The following is a 20529-nucleotide window of genomic DNA, read 5'->3' as shown; positions in this document are numbered from 1 at the left end:
AGGAGGGCGGTTATCGCGTAGACTAAACAAATTCGCTAAACAATCTATCTATGCAGTACGTAAAAGACAAAGGAAAAAATGACGTCATCGGGACGATGATCGACCCGATAACGCATCGAACCTGTCGGAACATGTTCGTCGTAAACAACATATTTTTAGGCAAAGGGGGGTGTTATCGCGTAGACTAAACAATCGATTATCTCGTAGACTAAACAATTAAACCTGTCGGGACACGTTCGTCGTAAACAACATTTTTCTAGGAAAAGGGGGCGATTATCGCGTAGACTAAACAAATTCGCTAAATAATCTATTTACGCAGTACGTACAAAGGAAAAAATGACGTCATCGGGACGATGATCAACCCGATAACGCATCAAACCTGTCGGAATATGTTCGTCGTAAACAACATTTGATAAAAGTTAGGTATAGGGAAAGACATGCACGCAAAGAAAATACATTGTTTGTTTAGGTGTAAAAAAAGCCTGTTTATTTAACTCTTCTTTTACATAATATATCTTACGTGCTAAAAAACTAAAGCTGCGAGCTCACAATCGATGAGCTGATTCGTATTGAACGCATCGCTAGCGTATATTGCATTCGACGCTTCCCTGGGATCCGTCACGGTGGACGCGATATCGGAGAACTGCTCTATCTACGTAGTACGTAAAAAACAAAAGAAGAAATGACGTCATCGGCACAATGATCGACCCGATAACGCATCGAACCTGTCGGGACACGTTCGTCGTGAGCAAATATTTTCTAGGAAAAGGGAGTGTTATTGCGTAGACTAAACAATTTCACGCTATTTTTTACGACGCAGTACGTAAAATAAAGGAAGAAATGATCTTTCAAGATTCAATTGGAGCGAGAGAGAGGGCAAAGAGTATATAACAAGGGATGAAGCGCATCGAGCCGCAGTAGTAAGATTTGAGAGCGATACATCGGTTAAAAAGTATCGAGATTTATTGTGTGGTTAAACACGTTATCACATGCAAGTGCTGTGAAGTATATAATAAAAGAACTGGTGCAAAACTGATCAAACATGGATCAATTTGAACAAACCGAACGCGATCTATTAGAGCTGTCCGACCAAGTAGCTACCTTGGGTGAATTTTTTACATGGACGCTGCAATGCGCGGAATTCGTCGAGCAGCTCGAGACACGCTGTAGTGCCAAACGTCAGCGGCTCTCCGACAATCCAACAATCGGGCAGAGGCAATCGTTGGTTGCCTGAATCGCGCGACTCGAGGGTGTGAAGTCGCGATTGGAAAGACAATTTATCCATAGCGGTGGTGATTATGCGAACGCCGGTACCAGTGGCGACACGCGCGCGGCAGAACTCGTATGGCGAGAAATCGACGTCAAGTTCAAAACGCGAATAATGACCGGTGCGGTAATTAATACAGACCATATAGAACCGCGACAGTTTTTGGAAGACGTCTGCAGCGTCGTGTGCAAGCGAGTGCGAGTCATTATAAAAACACATAACTGTGTCAAAGTGAACACCGCGTTCAACGGAGAGTTTGTAGCGGGTGATAAACGTGCCGATAAGAGTATATGTACAAATAACATAGAACTCTGTCGTACATCGCACTTGCGTGATTGGTACGAGCTGCACGTTATCGAGCCCACATTAGCAAAACTCGAGGAGTTCCAGGAACGCGACAGTGGGTGGGCGTTGACTCGAATCCTCAATTTGACGGTGAACGTCAACGAGTACAATCTTTTGCGCGCGGGGTGTCACTTAGAATTGTCTAAAAACATTAAAGTTAAGCACGCGGTGATCAATGTGCTGTCTATGGACAATGCGTGTTTTGCGTGGGCCGTGACGGCTGCTCTGCATCCAGCCGAAAGACATCCAGAACGGGAATCTTCATACCCGAATTATTCAAAGGTACTGAATTTACAAGACATTGAGTTCCCAATGACGTTGAGTCAAATTAAACAGTTCGAACGACTCAACGATATATCCGTCAATGTCTATACCATCGAGGGACAGAAGACTTCAAACGTTCTCCCGATACGGCTTACCGACCGCACGAGTGATAAAAAACATGTGAATCTGTTGTACGTGCAGGACCCACGAGACGACAATGTTGGACATTTCGCGTGGATTAAGGATCTATTCCGCCTCGTGAGCTCACAATTGAGCACGCACCATAGTCGGAAGTACATTTGCGATCGGTAAGTATCTCTACTTCTTTTAATAATATATATCATTTTATATTTTTTTGTAAAAAATTTATAATATTTATGTTTCTTTTTTGTAGATGTCTGCACTATTTCTACACGAGCATGAAATTGGAAGCCCACACCGTGGACTGCCGAAAGGTAAACAAATGCGTTATCAGACTACCGAGCGAGAACAACAAGTGGCTCAGCTTCAAGAACCACAGCAGGAAAGAGCGACTTCCCTTTGTGGTGTACGCCGATCTGGAGTGCGTGCTGCAGAAGACACAACCGGAGACAGAACACGCGTCATACGCCTATCAACATCATCGGGTATGTAGTATAGCATACTACGTACAGTGCTCGTACAACGAAACGTTATCGACGTATCGATTTCGTCGCGATAACGACTGCGTCGAGTGGTTCGTCGAGGAACTCAACGGATTGGCGCATCGCGTAAAGAACATTTTGTCCGACATTGTATGCATGGTAGATCTAACGCGAGACGAGTGGGAGACATTTCACAGCGCGACGAAATGTCACATATGCGAACAACAGTTCGCACCTGATGATAATCGCGTTCGCGATCATTGCCACCTGACCGAGCGTTACAGAGGTCCAGCACACTCGACGTGCAATCTGAATTATAAGGATTCTCACTTCATCCCAGTAATATTCCACAATCTGTCGGGCTATGACGCGCACTTTATTATCAAGGAGATAGCTGCCGCGTTCGAAGGCTCAATTGATGTACTGCCTATAACAAAGGAAAAGTACATCTTATTTACTAAACACGTGAAAGACACCGCGGAAAAATCTGATTCGCGAAGCAATATAAAATTAAGATTCATCGACTCGTACAAATTTCTGAGCGCGAGTCTCGCAAAATTGGCATCCTTCCTAGAGAATAATAAATTGAAAATTATACGTTCCAAATTTTCTGCGTTATCCGACGACGATTTCGAATTATTGACGCGAAAAGGTGTCTTTCCATACGAATACGTGGACAGCGTCGTAAAGCTGGAGGATACGTGTTTACTGCCGCGCGATTCATTTTACAGTTCCTTGAACGGTGACACCGTATCCGAGAGCGATTACGCGCACGCCGCGAACGTATGGCAGCGATTCTCCGTTCGAACCCTGGGCGAATACAGCAATTTATACCTGAAAACCGATGTCTTGCTGTTGGCCGACGTGTTTGAAAATTTCCGCGACAGCTGCGTCGCGAGTTACGGACTTGATCCCGCTTACTACTACACTTTACCAGGCTTTACGTGGGACGCCATGTTGAAACATACGTGTATCAAATTTGAACTGCTGACCGACGTTGACATGGTCATGTTTATCGAACGTGGTATTCGCGGCGGGCTGAGTCAATGTTCCGGCAGATACGCGCAGGCCAACAACAAGTATATGGAGTCGTACGATTCATCAAAACCGTCGTCGTACCGAATGTACTTCGATGTCAACAACTTGTACGGCTGGGCGATGTGTAAGCCACTGCCCTACGCAGAGTTTCGATAGGTCGAAGACGCGTCAAATTTCGACTTTAGCGCGATCGCTTTGGATTCGCCTACGGTCTATATTCTCGAGGTCGATCTCGAGAATCCGCAGGATAAACACGACGCGCACGCTGACCTACCGTTCTGTCCGATGCGCGATAAACCGCCCGGCAAACGGCAGGACAAACTTCTCGCCACGCTGCACGATAAGGAGCGTTATGTCATCCATTATCGCAATCTGCAACAGTGCACGTGCCATGGCATTCGCGTCACTAAAATACATCGTGTATTGCAATTCGCTCAATCTGAGTGGCTCCGCTCTTACATCGAACTCAATACAAAATTCAGGACACAGGCCAAAAATGAGTTCGAAAAAACGTTATATAAATTAATTAATAACGCTGTTTTTGGGAAAACAATGGAGAATGTACGAAACAACATCGATGTAAAATTAGTGACGACGTGGGAGGGTAGATACGGCGCGGAGGCAATGATCGCGCGACCGAATTTCTACAGCAGGAGCGTGTTTTCGGAAAATCTGGTAGCCATCGAACTGCGCAAATTCGAGGTGAAATTCGACAAACCGATCTACGTCGGCATGTGCATCCTCGACTTGTCGAAGGTGTGCCTATACGAATTTCACCACGAGTACATGTCTTCTCTCTACCGCAACTCGTGTAGAATTATGTATACCGACACGGACAGTTTGATTTATCATATCAAGTGCGACGACGCGTACGAGAACATGAAACATGATATAGCCCGGTTCGACACAAGTGATTACGCGGCAGATAACGCGTATAGTATGCCTCTCGTCAATAAAAAAGTGCCGGGCCTGATGAAGGACGAAAACAACGGGGCCATTATGACCGAATTCGTTGGACTTAGGGCGAAAATGTACGCTTTGCGAGTCGATGGTAAGAAAGACACTAAAAAAGCGAAAGGTGTCAAAAGTAACGTTATCGCGCGCACCATCACATTCGACGACTACACGCGGTGTTTGAACGATGAGATCGAAATGACTCGACCGCAGTCGTGCATAAGATCGAAAATGCACGAAGTGTACACTATTAGCGAGACGAAAATCGCTCTGAGTCCGTACGACGATAAGCGATATATCGTGCCGGATTCGACCGATACGTTGCCGTGGGGACATTACCGAATATAACGTAATGTATATAATGTATATAATGTATGTATGTATGTATGTACGTATGTATGTATGTGTGTATATATATCTATGTATGTAATATAACGTGGTCCCGGAGGGAACAGTGCGTTTTCCGGGGCCTCCTCCTAGAGTGTTGTGACGACACCCCCCCCCCCCCCGGGGTGGCGCCATAAAGCACGAAAGTCACAATAGTCCTCGAGTAAATATCGTATTATATATGAGAAGGGATATTAATAAAGATATCGCACATGTATTTAGTATTTAATATTTTTTATTATATACTTTATATGTATTACATATTTCAAACACTTTACATGTATCATTTTTATATTAAGAATAAAATACAGTTTGCACGAATTAAATCACATTGTCCTTGTGTATCCATGAATTGTTTGATCCATCGAATCCCAGCCATTTCACGTAAACCTCGTCGCCCCTCCTGCGCAATACCTTCTCCACGAGATACACGTCCGGATAAGTCGCGCGATGCAACTCGTATTCGTAGAACGCTCCAGCGACGGATTTTCCACGATAGTCCTCGAGTAAGTAAGTTACGGGATTGGTATGCTGCACTTTATCGATCTTAAACACCTCGGTGGTCCAATTCGGTGTGTAACCCTTTTCGAAAATTGTCTTGTATTTGCTGACGCGTACCGAGTCGCCCATTTTAAACTTTTCCGGACCCGCGATCTTTATCGCGCTGTACACCACCGTAGCCAAGAGTCTTTCGGCGATCGCGGGGGTAACGTCGACGGGTCGCATGCCGATCGTTCGATGCTTACGCGAGTTGTAATCCGACACGAGTCGCGATAACGCGTCGACCTACTTGTAAGTTCCATTGAGCGTAAACATCTTCCACATGTTGTTTTTTAACGTGCGATTGAATCGCTCGACGACTGACGCCTTCATCACTAAATACGTGGAATAATGATTGATGCCGTGTTTTTTTACGAGACGTTGCACGTCGGTGTTATAAAAATTCTCCCCCATGTCGGTTTGTAGATTACTAGGGCACCTCCCGCTATCTCATTTTATCTCAGCGATAGCGTCAGCTGTCTCGCTGCCACCTTTACCATTGAGCGGCACGGCCCACGCGTACTTGCTCAACACATCGATGACGGTGAGTATGTAGTGGTAGCCTCCGTTGAAACGCGAGTACGGACGCATCTCGACGATATCGGCTTGCCACAGGTCGTCGTACTCTCGCACTATGACGTGTCTGCGGGGAAAATTTCTTCTCGCCGGTGCGTGCAATTCGTCCACCAACCGTCGCTTTTCGATATTTTTATCCACATCGGTCGATTTTAACGGTCTCATGTTCGGTTAGCATTTCGTTGGCTGTCGGTCGTCGTTCGACTGTACGTAACCGTTTCTGTTTATGTTTCTGCGTTGTTCGTAGCTGTTTCTGAACCGCTCAGAAACGATTTCGAGCCGTTCCTGAACCGTTCGACGACCATTCGACAACCGTTCTCAAACCGTTCGTTGTCGTTCGTTGTCGTCAGTTAACTGCTTCTTGTCACTCATCGTCGTCGTTGTCGTCGACGTTCTTTAGACGTTTGTAACCTTTCCTGTCTTCGCTAGAGTTCCTATAATAAGAGTTAAGCCAATGTGGTGACGATTTTTTATTGGTCCCGTCATATGTTTCAGCCAAGTTAGTGAGAGTGAAACAAGCTGTAAGTGGGAGTGAGACAAAGTTATCATGGTCGTCATATGTTTCAGCCAAGAAGTTAATGGGAGTGAGACAAAGCTATTATTTGGCAGTACATGGCGGCGGTTTGTCCTAACTCTTATTATAGGAACTCTAGTCTCCGCGTAGTTTGCAGCTGTTTCTAAACCGCTCGTAATTGTTTCCGAACTGTTTTTGAACCGTTCGACAATCGTCCGACAACCGTTCTTGAATCGTCAGACAGCCGTCCGACAACCGTTCTCGAATCGTTCGTTGCTGTACGTCGCCGTCGTTAATTAACCGTTGCCTCTCTTCACTCGTCGCCTTTCGATAGTCGTTTCTGCTGAACCGTTTCTTCATCATTCATTAGCCGTTTCCAATCTAACGATATTCGCACGTCGAAGCTTGTTCATCGCAGCCTACTGTAACGCTCGCACGTCTTTCTCAAACGCGGCAAACTTCTCGTCTAACCCTTTCCGTTGATCTGTCAGACTTTTAACGCACCGATCCACGTATAGTTTGTTAACCGCGTCACCGTCTGTCTCAGGTTGCGCTACGCGACGAATCTTGCGCGACCTTGCGTCAAAGTCCGTGGTGGTGCGACACAGAGCGTTGTCGCGCACGAAATTTCTCACTAATCCGCTCCACCGATGGTACGAAATGGCATTCGTCGCGTCTTCGCGCTGCTCGAACAATCCAAATTTATTGATCGGCATTTCGACACCGATTGAACGGATCGCTGTCGCGCAGTTTAATTTATAATAAGCCCAGCCTCGCGAAGTTCCTCGACGATCGACGTGATCTCGTTGTCGTGGGCATTGTTGCCAGCTTGACGCGAAGCGTCGAGCAATTGCAGACGATCCACCAGCTCGTTGGGGTCGTCCCAGTGCACGTAGTCGATCTTATTGTCGGTTAGCGTCATCGCGCGAGGCGCGAATAATCCCTTTCCGGATTTTTTCTTCTTGAATTCGGTTGACATCAACGGTGCGATTACCTGTGTATACTTGTATCCCACGTTGCCCTTTAATCGCTCGTGAGGATCGTGTTTGAATTTGTGAGCACTCGTTGCCAACAGTATGTTCCTGTACTTTTGCCTATCGTCCTCCGTGTAGATATCGTATTCGGGTATTTTCTTGAAGATCAACTCGTAAATACCGGGTGTGCCGGCGTATCGTACGCCGTCGATATAAATGTTATCCGCTTTATCCACGTCAAAACGTTTATTACCGAACATCAATTCATTCTTGCCGAGATAAACACCGTATACGATGTCCATCGTTGGATAAGCGCTCAAAACAGACGCGATGTTAATTCGGCTCAGGGGACCCAAGTGATCTTGCAACAATTCTATAAACCATTCTCGACCCTTCGACGTTTGCAACCGCTTTTGAACGGTTGTCCCGATCGAGTCGTCCGTGGTTTCGAAAACATCCACGATTTTGAGAAATTCGGGACTTGTACGTTGCACGGTTAGCGTCGGTGTAGAGGTTATCGGTGTAGAGGTTATAGGTGTAGAGATTATCGGTAGTACTATCGATTGATTAGATTTACGCGGTGTCGATGACAGATCGGATCAAGAGTCTAATTGTTTCCTCTTTCTCTTCGGTGTAGCATCCTTCTCCTCCCCGCGCTGTTGAACGGATAGCGGTTCGATTTTCACGTCAGCGTCGCTCTCCGTCGGCTCCTCTTTCTTCACAGCGATCAAGCTCGAGTTGTCGACGATCTTTTTAAGTGGCCCGATGAGAGGTTTAAAGTGCGTGTCCAACTCAATGTCCTTCTCGATCTTATCGGTCTTCAAAGCGCAAAGTTTCTTGCGAATCGAATTACTCGTTTTCGCAACATCTTTCACGATCTTCTCGCGTTCGCGAATCGTCTCGCTCCCGTCGATCGCAGCCGTCGTGGCGTCGTGGGGGGAGGGGGACAAAGCAAAGTGTCGATCTCTCTCTGTAACGCTAACGTTGTTTCACCTTCGACGACGTATCGGCGACAACTGACCGCTTTTGCGGTATCGCAAACACGTTAAATCCTTTTCTGTATCGACCGTTCAAAAGCGCGCTGTCCTTGTCTATCACTACGAATCCGTACTTGCATTGTCAACAATCGTAGCATAACGAGCAAAATTCATCGTACGACATGTCGGTACGAAGACGAGGTCGCGAAATATCCGATAGTGCTTCGCGCAAATTACAATACGATGAAGAGCGAGATCAAGTGCGCTTTCAGAGTGAACTTTAACAAACCCAACAACGTCGGATCGCAGCTGGGATTCTCGTCGACGCGAATATTGCAGCCGAGACAGTGGCACGAATCGGACGCACCGATTAATATTATCAACGTAAACATTATCCGCGTGGAGTGTAACGTGACCGCGGGTGCGTACAGCAACGACAAACGCGTTTATACGATACACGAATTTTCACCGAGCGTACCACCGGGATATAAGATATCGGAAACGCCGCGGCGCGCCGGCGCAGATCATTTATCTGCCGATCATCGCGCGGAGCGTTACAAATCTAACGATACGCGTCGCTGATCAAGACGGACGATTGCTCGATTTTCGCGGAGAAGAGATTTCCATCAGATTGCACGTACGACGGCGAGAGCGATAACGCGCCAGTGTATGCGTGAGCGTGAGTGTACGCGCGACATATGAAATGCTAGTGTTGAACGACTCTGAGCACGCGACAGATAACAGTAATATCTTTACGGCTGCACCGATCGACGATATCGTCAAGTCGACATTCGGTGGCGTTAAACAAGCGAGAAAGAAGCTCAACGCGTCAAACGTTAAGTTTTCACAATCTCTGGGATTCGCGGTGCAAAACATCTGAACGATGACTGAAATTCTCAACATCAGAAGCGAGCCGGTCTTTAACGATCTCATCGTCAAGATCGAGACCCACACGTACAACCCGTACGCCAACACAACGTTTGATTATAGCGACAAGATACGAATACTCATACAACAGCAGGATCTGTATACGTTGCCGTGCGAAAGTTTTCTCTACGTCGAAGAAACATTGACGGTGACCAGAGCAGCCGACCAAGTCGATAATGTGGTATTGGGTACTAATTGCGTCGCGTTCATGTTCGATGAGATTCGATACGAGCTCGACGGTATGGAGATTGATCGTTGCAGAAACGTAGGAATAACTAGCACGCTCAAGAACTACGTTACGGTATCGTCCGACAGAAGCGTGATCCTGCGAAACGCGGGCTGGGAACCACATAATAATCCGAACGGATATTTCAATTTCTGCGTACCGCTCAACTTGTTACTGGGATTTTACGAGGATTACAAACGCGTGGTGATCAACGCTCGTCACGAATTGATCTTGATACGAGCGCGCAACAACAATTCCCTGGTGGGAAGTCTCGCGTTGGAGCCTACTATCAAAATACTCAAGATACAATGGCGAATGCCTCACGTGGTTATTGAACGAGATCAACAAGCTGTCGATGCTGCGCGCCTTGGAAGACAGACGATATCTAAGTATGGTTTTCCGTTCGTGGGATCTGTACGAGTATCCTTTGTTGCAGAACGCGACCAAGCACTCGTGGGCCATTAAGACCGCGACTCAGCTCGAGAAACCGCGATACGTCGTCTTCGCTCTGCAGACGGGTCGGAAAAATGTTATGTCCGCCGACACAAGCCGATTCGACGACTGCAACTTGACCAACGTAAAACTTTATCTAAACTCGGAAGTTTGTCCGTACGACGATCTGAATTTGGACTTTGGCAAACACAGATGGGCGATTCTGTACGATATGTACGCGCGTTTCTGCAAGTGCTACTACGGATACGAATATCTCGAGCCGAGTCTCATCGTTTCGACTTTTCTACGTAACGGCCCGTTCGTGATCATCGATTGCTCCCGCCAAAACGAATCCGTCAAAAACGCCACCGTGGATGTCAGAATAGAATTCGACTGCATGGAGAACGTACCGCCGAATACCTCCGAGTACTGTCTCATCATACACGACCGCGTGATTGAGTACAACCCGTTGACGAACGTGGTGCGCAAAATAGTCTGAGTGTTCGCGGCAACGTCGACGTGAATATTATTTTCTCTCTCTTTCTTTCCATCACTCTCCGATACAATTATTTAGAGGGGCAAAGGAGGGAGGGGAAAGTATAAATCAGAGTGTTGCGAGACGGTTTGCAGAGTTGCGCGTCATTCCTCTCGATGGACGCATCGACGAGAGAGATAGAGAGATAAAGAAATCTCGTCATGTCCGTACCAACGTTCGTAGACCTGCAAGGATTCCTCGTCGGGATAAAATTTGTCATGAAAGAGGTGGCGGTACTGAGAAAAGGCTGCGTTCTGACGCATCACATCTTTACGTACCCCATGCCGTGGAATCTCCTTACAAAAGCCGACAAATCGTGCGCTACCTGGTTGATTCGCAATCACCATGGATTACGATGGGAAGACGGAAACGTGCCGTACAGCATGGTGAAACGCCTGATTACATCGGCCGTGCTTGGTGTGGAAAAAGACGAAGAAGACGATGACGGCGAGATGCCGACTATCGTGTACGTCAAGGGATGCCAGAAACGAGAATGGCTGGTGGAGAATTATGCGCCAAAAAAAAACCTAATCGTCGAGACTCTGGATGCGCATTACGATAATATCAAACCTTTGAATAAACTAGATGGCACCAATACTATGCGATGTGGAAAACATGAAAAAAATTGCGCGTTACAAAATGTAATAAAACTATTTAATTGGTGGTCGCGCGCGACGCCATAAAGATTTGCGATCTTTTTTTTAATAAATAAATTATATATAACTTTTTTATAATGTTTTCTTTCTTACTCTCCCTCCCTTCCCCCATCATCACCGTTAGAGAAAGCTTTACTTTCTTCTCTGCTAAAAAATCCACTGCGCAGTTCTATAAACATTAATTCCCCCTCCCCCTTCTCCCCCGCGTAATCCGATACCCCTGTGTAACCCGATACCCCGCCCCCTCTCCCCCTCACCCACCCGCGTAATTTGATACCCCTGTGTAACCCGATACCCCGCCTCCTCCCCCACCCCCTCCCGCTCACCCGCCCGCGTAATCCGATACCCCCCTCTCTCGGAGTTCCCGGGACAGAAACGGCCTATTATACCTACTATTCGAATCCTTCCTCTATACTCCACGATCTCGTGTCGAGGAAGCGTTGAGTGAGTCGAGATATTAATATAACACAAGCGTCGAGTGAGATATCCTCTTCTCCGCTTAATCGCAATCAAGCGTCGAGCGACATCTCCTCCGCTTTATTGCAACCATCGCAGATCAAGGTGGAGACCGCTGCTCCCTCCAAACCGGGAGCCCCCTCCGGGCCCGGCCGTGTAGAAGTGGAGGCGCCGAGCGGCTCCACTCCAGCAGCCACTAAGAGAAAGAGATATAGGACAAGGCCGAAGAGCCGACGCAGGGGGAAGCCCCTCCTCAACCAGCCAGGGCCGCAGGAGCGGTGCGAGAAGAGATCCGAGCCCCTCAAGAGACCAGTGCATGGCCCGCCAGCAACGCAGAAGCGGAGCAAAAAGAGGCGGGAGCCCTCCACGGGCCACAGGTTGCTTCCGTGGAAGCTCATACCTCTAGAGCTCCCGGAGGTGCGCCTCATCAGGCCCGCTGGACTATTGTTGGCCAAACGAGATTGCTGCATCTCTCGACCACCGGCTCTCCATTTGATACGGATAAGGCAAACCCGGACAACGGCTTGCCAGACTGTGTGCACACGAGCCTTCCTGGCCCCTGGATCGCCAGTTGACCCACCGGACCAGCCAACGGATTAGCTGCCTCTCACTCCGGGCCGTTCGATAGATCCCAACAATAACGAGGAGCCATCCAAGCACCCCCTTGTAAATAAAGCCGTCCACAATATCAAATTTTGAATAGTACATCCAGTACATATATTTTTGAAGTGAAACTTCTTTAGGCACGGTAGTGAGTTTGATTCGCGACACGAAAAAGTGTAACGGAAGTGAAACTTCTTTGGTACAGTCGTAAGTTCGATTGTGCGACACGAAAAGTGTAACGAAAATTTGACAAATAGGCTTACGGCGTTGGCGAGACGATTCTTCTTCTGGCACGGTAGTAAGTTCGATTATGCGACACAAAAAGTGTAACGAAAATTCGACCAATAGGCGTACGAAATTATACTTTTTTAGTACGGTAGTAAGTTCGATTGTGCGACACGGAAAGTGTAACGAAAATTCGACCAATAGGCGTACGAAATTAAACTTCTTTAGTACGGTAGTAAGTTCGATTGTGCGACACGGAAAGTGTAACGAAAATTCGACCAATAGGCGTACGGCGTTGGCGAGACGGTTGTTCTTCTGGCACGGTAGTAAGTTCGATTATGAGACACGAAAAGTGTAACGAAAATTCGACCAATAATAAACGTACGAAATTAAATTTCTTTAGTACGGTAGTAAGTTCGATTGTGCGACACGGAAAGTGTAACGAAAATTCGACCAATAGGCGTACGAAATGAAACTTCTTTGGTACGGTAGTAAGTTCGATTGTGCGACACGAAAAGTGTAACGAAAATTTGACCAATAGGCGTACGGCGTTGGCGAGACGGTTCTTCTTCTGGCACGGTAGTAAGTTCGATTATGCGACACGAAAAGTGTAACGAAAATTCGACCAATAGGCGTACGAAATGAAACTTCTTTAGTACGGTAGTAAGTTCGATTGTGCGACACGAAAAAACGTCACGAAATAGTGTCACAAAAATTCGACCAACAGGCGTACAAAGTGAAACTCCTTTTGGATCGGTAAATAAATTCGATTTTGCGACTCGAAAACGCGTCACGAAAATTCGATCAGGCGTATGGCACTGGCAAGACGGATATAGTGAGAACTGCGTATAACATTATATTTTCGAGTTGCGGGCGGCTTGGAGTGACTAATTCCGTTGCATTGTTTTTGTATTAATTTCAGAAAAGTTATGGCAAAGCCTTGCCTTCAGAAGTTTCACTTCTAACGCGCGTGGCGACCACACGCATAATTTTTTTTTATTAGGCGCCTTCTGGACGCCGCCTAAGATAATACAAACATAATGTATATATAGAAGTTGAAGAATATATTGTTTTGTTACCAAATCCTGTCTCGATAATTCAACGTCACCGCCCTAATCCCTATTGCGACTCCACTGTATCGAACAATATTAAAAATATGACAAAATTTAAAATATCTCAGGAAATCCTTAACGAAAGAAAGCTTTATTATAGTGTTTTGAGAACGTCTCTACGAGATCTACAACTTATCTTAGAAAAAATCAAGTTTTATTTATAAAATTTGTTGTGCCCGTAGCCGTGAAGGAGGGACTTTGTCGGGATGTAGGCTCCCAAAGAATTAGGATCCACGCACTAATAAACGACACTCCGTACTTTACAGTAAAAGAAGATGTATTTATTGCTCTCACTTTATTACAAGAAGTTTAAATTATTGTAGTAACTTAAGTCAACACGCGTTAAGTAGGATGCGCGGTTACTCTCAGAAGCGATCTGTCTGATCCTGTCGCTACTGATATATATATTAATTTCATTAAGGCGGAAGGAGGGGTAACCCTGATCGGAGCACGTACGCTGCTCCGTGTGATTCCGTCGCTGTCTCAGCATTCTGGGAACAGAACTGTGACTTGCTTTCTTTTCGTCACGTTCCTCTTTAATAATTTAATAATTTTAATTGTCTCGTCTTATATTAATATTTTCTATTTTGATCACGTATTGATTTATTAAGTATGTTCTTATTCCCGAAGGCTGGTTGGGCTACGTCAAATTAGTCTTTTTTAAAATTTCTTGAAAATGATGACATGTATGACACGACTTACATTGAAATCATATGTCTTCCTTCAAATCAAACAACTTTCGTCTAAAGCATTTTTTCTAGAATCATAATTAAGAAAGTTTTTAGAGGTGATTGATTAAATGGGGACACTCTATATATATTATATGTATATATATATATATATTTAATCTTCCTGAAGTAACGTGGCTGTGTAGAACGCGATTAAAGTCAGATCGCCTATTTCAGTAAAGACGCGAACGTATGCCAGCAATACTTTGTCTTCCACTTTATCTTCTATGTACTTTTCCTGATCTGCCTGAAGAACAGTATTAGATGCGCCAGGAATCTGAGGAACTGTGAGTCGCAAGCACCGATATCAATCATACTTTCAATCTCTTCCATCAACTTCGGTATTTGATCTAATATTATATATTTTTGAATAAAATGATCGGGTTTGTTAGATTGGGCACGTATTACTGGATTTTTCAACATGTGCAATTCTTTGAAAGTGTCTTCCAACGAAGTTTCATTTTTCCAATATTCCTCCGGCATAATTGTATATATTTTCATCATCATTAACTTCAGTGCTGATTTGACTTTGATATCTAGAAGGCTCTTCACATATACCCACAATGCATCTTACCAAGACCCAAGCGCATAATTTCCAAAGACTTCTGTTAGGATTCTCTTTGATTGGTAATTTAGTGTCTGTCAATGGATTACTGTAATTTGGATCGTGATTAGGAATCCATCCTAATAAACATGCGGCTCTCCAAGGTTGGCCACAGTGCATAGCCAGTGCTTGTGCTTTCTGAAGACGTCCACAACGTACCTATGAAAGATCTTAATCTGTTGGTCGTCCAACTAACTTCCTTGTGTCGCCAACGCTGTGGATCTTCCCTGTTACAAATTTCTCTTCTTTTTCTTTTGCTCCACAAGGGAACGGTTGGAAGTGTTCCTCACCGATTTGGATGGGCTTTGGATATGTTGTAGAGCATCAAAAATATTAGACACGTATTTTCTTTTTAGCGGCTTATCTCGACGTTTAGGGGTTGAAACAACCTCTCGAAAATAACGGATTTTATAGTTTTTAGCGAATCTTTGAAAATATAAGGCGTAATTTAGCCACGGTTCATTTGGGCACCGTTCATTTGGACACGATCAATTGAACACCGTTTATTTGGACACGGTTCATTTGGACACCGTTCATTTGGATACCGTTCATTTGGACACGATCAATTGGACACCACTTATTTGGACACGGTTCATTTGGACACGGTTCAATTGGACACGGTTTGTTTAGACACCGTGTATTTGAACACGGTTTATTTGGACACGGATCATCTGGACACCGTAATAAATACGACCTGTGCAGTTGGACACCGTAAAAAATGCGATCTGTGCAGTTGGACACCAGAATGCGCGGCCTGTGCAGTTGGACACCAAAATACGCGACCTGTGCAGTTGGACAACAGAATGCGCGGTCTGTACAGTTGGACACCAAAATGCGCGATCTATGCAGATGGACACAAAAATGCGCGGCCTGTGCAGTTGAACACCGAAATGCGCGTGCATGAGGCGGTGCAGGGGGGGCGCGAAGCCCCCCCTACATACGCTTTAACGTCACCCATACCGCCAAGTGCATGAAAGGTGCAGGGGGAGGGCAAAGCCCTCCTGCCCACACTCTTAGGTTCACTCATACCGACCATGGGGGGGTGCAGGGTGGGCAAAGTTTCCCCCGTCCACGCTTGTACATTTATATATTATATAGGATATATTGACGAGTAAGGATGCAATAATATTAACATAATTTATGATTAATGTCTATCATTTTCGTGTCCAACTGCACAGGTCGCGCATTTCGGTGTCCAACTGCACAGGCCGCATTTTTTTACGGTGTTCAACTGCACATTACGGTGTCCAGATGATCCGTGTCTAAATAAACCGTGGCTAAATAAACGGTGTCCAATTGATCGTGTCCAAATGACCGTGTCCAAATGTACCGTGTCCAAGTGCACTTCTCCCAAAAGATTATATAGTCACTGGAAAAACTGGCAAAGAATTGAGTAAAAGCTGAATAAAAAATTATATTAAATATTCAATATCAAAGGAAACAGTAACAAGCGTAAGAAACCAATAAAAGTTAACAATAAAAATGCACTTACATGTTTACAAAACGACAGCATACAACACACAGTTCTTTACACTTCAAACTTACGATCTGAAATGCTTGCTTTCCGGAATTATGACACGAGCAAATAATATTCAAATGCGTGAACTTTGGTTGTTGATTTACTTCGACGTGTATTTAACACTGTTTTGCGCACACGCCATTTAAACTTCGGATGATGTGATATCTTTTCTTCTGCTTGGACTTTCATCGCATATTATGTCGTAGTATTATATTAATGGAAATTTTTAAACGTACAGCGCAACTGAACAGAAATAACGCAACACCTACCTACAGCGCGACGCCTATACCACATATCATCTTGTCTTGCCAAAAATCGAATAATGGTGTCATAATAAAAATTTACATGAATGCATTTGGCATTCAACGCTCTTAAATTTTAGCGTTGGAAAAATTGTTATATTTGGCAAAAATAATAGGTGGGGGTGAGGTTAAATTAAAAAATTTGACAAATTTGAAAAATCTGATTACGCCATTGTAAAGAGCACAAAAAGCCACAAACGTTTCGTATAAATTTTTTGTCGTTACGCCTTATATTTTCAAAGATATTCGCTAAAAACTATAAAATTTGTTATTTTCGAGAGGTTGTTTTAACCTGGTTGTTTTAACGTGTCTAATATTTTTTGATGCTCTACAGCATATCCAAAGCCCATCCAAATCGATGAGGGACACTTCCGACCGTTCTCTTGTTAGCTTCTTAGCGATTACGAATAAGGGGCTTCTCTCGCGAATGATTAACATGAGCGAATTAAGAATAAAACTTTATCATAAAGATACATAGTGTTCGAAATTTAAGTTTAAATTTTTCTTAAAAAGTTTTATGACTTTGGACATTCAAAATGCCAAAGTACGAGTTTACTCTTCTGGCCCATCGATCCTGAGAACGTAAACCTTAGACGTAGACAATACTAAGCATCCAGAAAACGTCTCTTGCATAGAATGCATCAAAATTTCTGCCTATACAAATATACAGATGAGAAAGACGTGACGAAAAGATGATACATCAATTCTATAATTTTATTTAATTTGGACTCAAACCAGAGATACCGTGAGAAGAAGTACGAGTTTTTCGTTCTCATGCTCAAATACACTTAGGATAATGTGCAGTTTAATTGTATGATCTACCCTGCTAAAATCAGTATACGAATATTGCACGGTACCGCCAAAAAAATTTGACGCCTCTTCACCCTTCAAAGTTTTGCTGCCGACCTTGATGCTCTGTAGCAAGCTTGAAAAATAACATACAAAGAGATACAAATAAAGATATTATTAAAAAATAAAGATAATTGATAATAAATAATAAGGTAAACATAATAAAATTCAAATTGGTTGTATCGGTCAAAATAAAAGTGATGCTTCAAGCGGAAGAAAAGTACTTGCTCATTTTCTTTACACAACTAATCGTTTTTAATAGTGTGTTAAGCAATAGCATATCGGAGTTTGTTAACTTTACCTCCTAGCATTGACGTCAAGCTTGTCATAGGAGCAAACGCATTTTCTTTCTCACCATCGCTACTATGAGACTTTGTGTCAATGATCGTTGATTTGACCATTTTATTTTTATATGCTGTGCATATATACTGTCTGTTAATAAACCTGTAAATAATTTTAGTTATTTTAACTTTACGCATATGCCATTAAAATAAAAATAAATAAATATTATTTTTAACATGCAGTTACGTAATCTTGTAAAATGTAAATTGTTAAAGAGAGCTCTTATAAGTTATAACAACTTGATTACACGTAATATTTGCAAAAGAGGGTAAAAGATGAAGAATACAAACCCGAAGAACTACTTTCTGTCAGGCGTGTCATGACTGGCGTTGCATCTGGTATTGTTATTAAAGAAAAAGCGATCGCGCGCGCGTGCGCGTGGCACGCTTTTCCTCCATCGATCGTTTTCGATTTTCATGCGATACACATTTCTAGGTTAACCTGTGTAAATTCTGGCTGTCTGTCGTGCCTGGCACTCTTGTCTTTGTAACATCGGGCGACTTGGAAGTATCTATCGAAGCCAGTTACCATGAGAAGCTGTTTGAATTGTTGAGGACTCTGTACCAGCGAGTAAAAGTTACCTGGTTGTCTCGTGGGCACTACAAATTCTTGCGCACCCTGAACACGTTTACGATATATATCTACGTACACTTCTATATCGTCCGTTTTCATTCTCTTATTCTGCTGACTGACCTTCAGGTCTCGGCACGACTTTGTCTACTACGCTCAAGACACTTTCGAAAGACAAGTTCTGTATAATTTCCACCAAATCCTTTCTCTGAAATCATTACAAGCTTTTCAACGTTTTACACATTTACCAAAGACTTCAGTGTATAATGACTGCTCGCATACATCTTCCGGTAAGTAACTGCGTTGATCCATAGGGGGGAGTCTCTTAACGTTATAAACTTCCTCATTTTCTGGAATTCCTTCCAGCCGCTTAATCTCACTTCTTCTCCAACATTTTTAAGTGTTAGCTTGCCACACGTATGCGTTCTCAGGACGTATATATTGGTCGGTGAAACAGGCTCCTTTGTCAATGGCGCTAACCTGCCAACAACTAAATTGTGGACACAAGCTACTGAAATTGCAGAATGATTCTTCAGCAGATGCTTCAAAACACTTAGAAACTTACGTTTGCTTTACGTAGATTACTTAGTGACTATATGTAGTATCTTGTCACAATTTTCGTGTAGCTAAGCACGATTCTACCGCCGGCAAATATTTTTATGTGTATTATTCCTGGGGCTTCTTTTGAAAATCGTTGAGCCTTTTATCGAACAAGTATATTTCATTTCATACAGTCATTCACAAAATCATTATCCCCTTTGTTCTTTTCTCACCTGTCGTTTAAGAATATTTATCTGTTATATGTATATTATATAAAACTTCGTGCGAGACACTACTGTGTCTCTTGATAATAATAAATATATAAGATAATTACATGTAAAACAATTACCTTGAACGAAGAAAAAATATTAATCGTCGCGTCGCGTAAAGAGTCACGGTCGATCTTGCTCCGCGCGTACTTGGCGCGAGACACTACCGTGTCTCTTGATATAAGTTAACTGACTGTGACAGCCCACTGAACGCACTGTCTGCACTGCGCGCAGTACACACACGTGTACATACCCAGCGAGAAATGACCCATCGAATCGACGTCTAATTAGACGTCTATAGACGTCGATAGACGTCGATTCGATGGGTCATTTCTCGCTGGGTATGTACATATTGAAACTGGCGATACTAGCACCGCCAGTGTCGAAAAAGTGAAAAGGACGCGACTCCAGCGTCATAAAACCTTAACTAACTTAATAACAACGACGACGACGTACGTATCTTAATATAAAATTTTCACATTTGAACTTTGCGTCGCAATATCTCCACTCGTAGGGCACGTAAGGAAAAAATAAAAACACTTTTCTTTATATATCGACCTCAAGCCTACTTAGAACTTGATCCGTTCACTCGTTATTGAGATCTCAACATCTCGAGTACTCGCAACTCGTCGCGTTGCGTAAAAGAGTCACGGTCGGTCTCGCTCCGCACGTACTTGGCGCGAGACACTACCGTGTTTCTTGATCTCAGGGCCGGCATCGGGTTCTGTCGATCCGCCGGGATGTTGAAGAGAACAACACTCGCGAGATTTGTTAGCAAAGGCTTTTTAATAATAAAAATAATTCTTGGATACACTTGTTCCACTTAACTTAAGTACCCTAACTTGCGGGTGAAATTGAATCGAGTCTATTATATTTATAATAGACGTTGATTTTATATCTTAGTGTCTGAAAATATTAATTATTTACAAAAGCAATAACAACAAAATACATTTTGGTAAATTTTATATTCGTATTCAGCAATCTCTAATATTTTAAAAAATAATTAAATTAAATATGTTCTTCTCACACGAAGACTTCCGTTTCCGGAACGATCGAGGTGACAGGTGTGAGAGTGTGCGAGAATAAAGTGATTAGAAGGGAGAGTTGGTGGAGGCTGAGGAGGGTGAGAGTGTGCGAGAAGGGAGGAGTGAAGGTGAGTGAGTGTGGAGGAGAGA

The 20529-nt window shown here is 43.9% G+C and overlaps 3 protein-coding genes and 1 long non-coding RNA gene across 4 annotated transcripts; 2 read left to right on the top strand and 2 right to left on the bottom strand.

The window, feature by feature from the left end:
* Positions 1 to 2249: 2249 nt before the first annotated feature.
* On the top strand, positions 2250 to 6995 carry LOC139820816 (uncharacterized). The gene has a single exon (XM_071791356.1). It carries the CDS (start codon positions 3823 to 3825, stop codon positions 4837 to 4839), a length of 1017 nt encoding a protein of 338 aa, XP_071647457.1. The 5' UTR covers positions 2250 to 3822; the 3' UTR covers positions 4840 to 6995.
* LOC139820871 (uncharacterized) lies at positions 5200 to 5604 on the bottom strand. Its single transcript, XM_071791458.1, has one exon. It carries the CDS (start codon positions 5602 to 5604, stop codon positions 5200 to 5202), a length of 405 nt encoding a protein of 134 aa, XP_071647559.1.
* Positions 6996 to 9342: 2347 nt separating the features above from the next.
* On the top strand, positions 9343 to 10543 carry LOC139820870 (uncharacterized). Its single transcript, XM_071791457.1, has 2 exons — positions 9343 to 9939; positions 10049 to 10543. The coding sequence occupies exons 1-2, from the start codon at positions 9343 to 9345 to the stop codon at positions 10541 to 10543; spliced, it is 1092 nt and encodes a 363-aa protein (XP_071647558.1).
* A 3353-nt stretch (positions 10544 to 13896) lies between these two features.
* On the bottom strand, positions 13897 to 19599 carry LOC139820634 (uncharacterized). Its single transcript, XR_011734046.1, has 6 exons — positions 19111 to 19599; positions 18828 to 19035; positions 18557 to 18753; positions 18266 to 18486; positions 17935 to 18077; positions 13897 to 17709 (listed from the first exon to the last, which is right to left on the bottom strand). It is a non-coding gene; the product is annotated as an uncharacterized lncRNA (long non-coding RNA).
* Positions 19600 to 20529: the final 930 nt, after the last annotated feature.

This window comes from Temnothorax longispinosus, chromosome 10 (assembly GCF_030848805.1).
Source record: "Temnothorax longispinosus isolate EJ_2023e chromosome 10, Tlon_JGU_v1, whole genome shotgun sequence".
Classification (NCBI taxonomy): domain Eukaryota; kingdom Metazoa; phylum Arthropoda; class Insecta; order Hymenoptera; family Formicidae; genus Temnothorax; species Temnothorax longispinosus.
This window is presented reverse-complemented; position numbering and strand designations above follow the sequence as displayed.

What these genes read in the sequence shown, in the direction of transcription:
- LOC139820870 (XM_071791457.1), top strand. Translation starts at nt 9,343, where the DNA reads ATGACTGAAATTCTCAACATCAGAAGCGAGCCGGTCTTTAACGATCTC. An exon ending in AATGGCGAATGCCTCACGTG is followed by an intron (nt 9,940 to 10,048) that starts GTTATTGAACGA and finishes CCTTTGTTGCAG; the next exon opens with AACGCGACCAAGCACTCGTG.
- LOC139820816 (XM_071791356.1), top strand. Translation starts at nt 3,823, where the DNA reads ATGCGCGATAAACCGCCCGGCAAACGGCAGGACAAACTTCTCGCCACG.
- LOC139820871 (XM_071791458.1), bottom strand. Translation starts at nt 5,604, where the DNA reads ATGCGACCCGTCGACGTTACCCCCGCGATCGCCGAAAGACTCTTGGCT.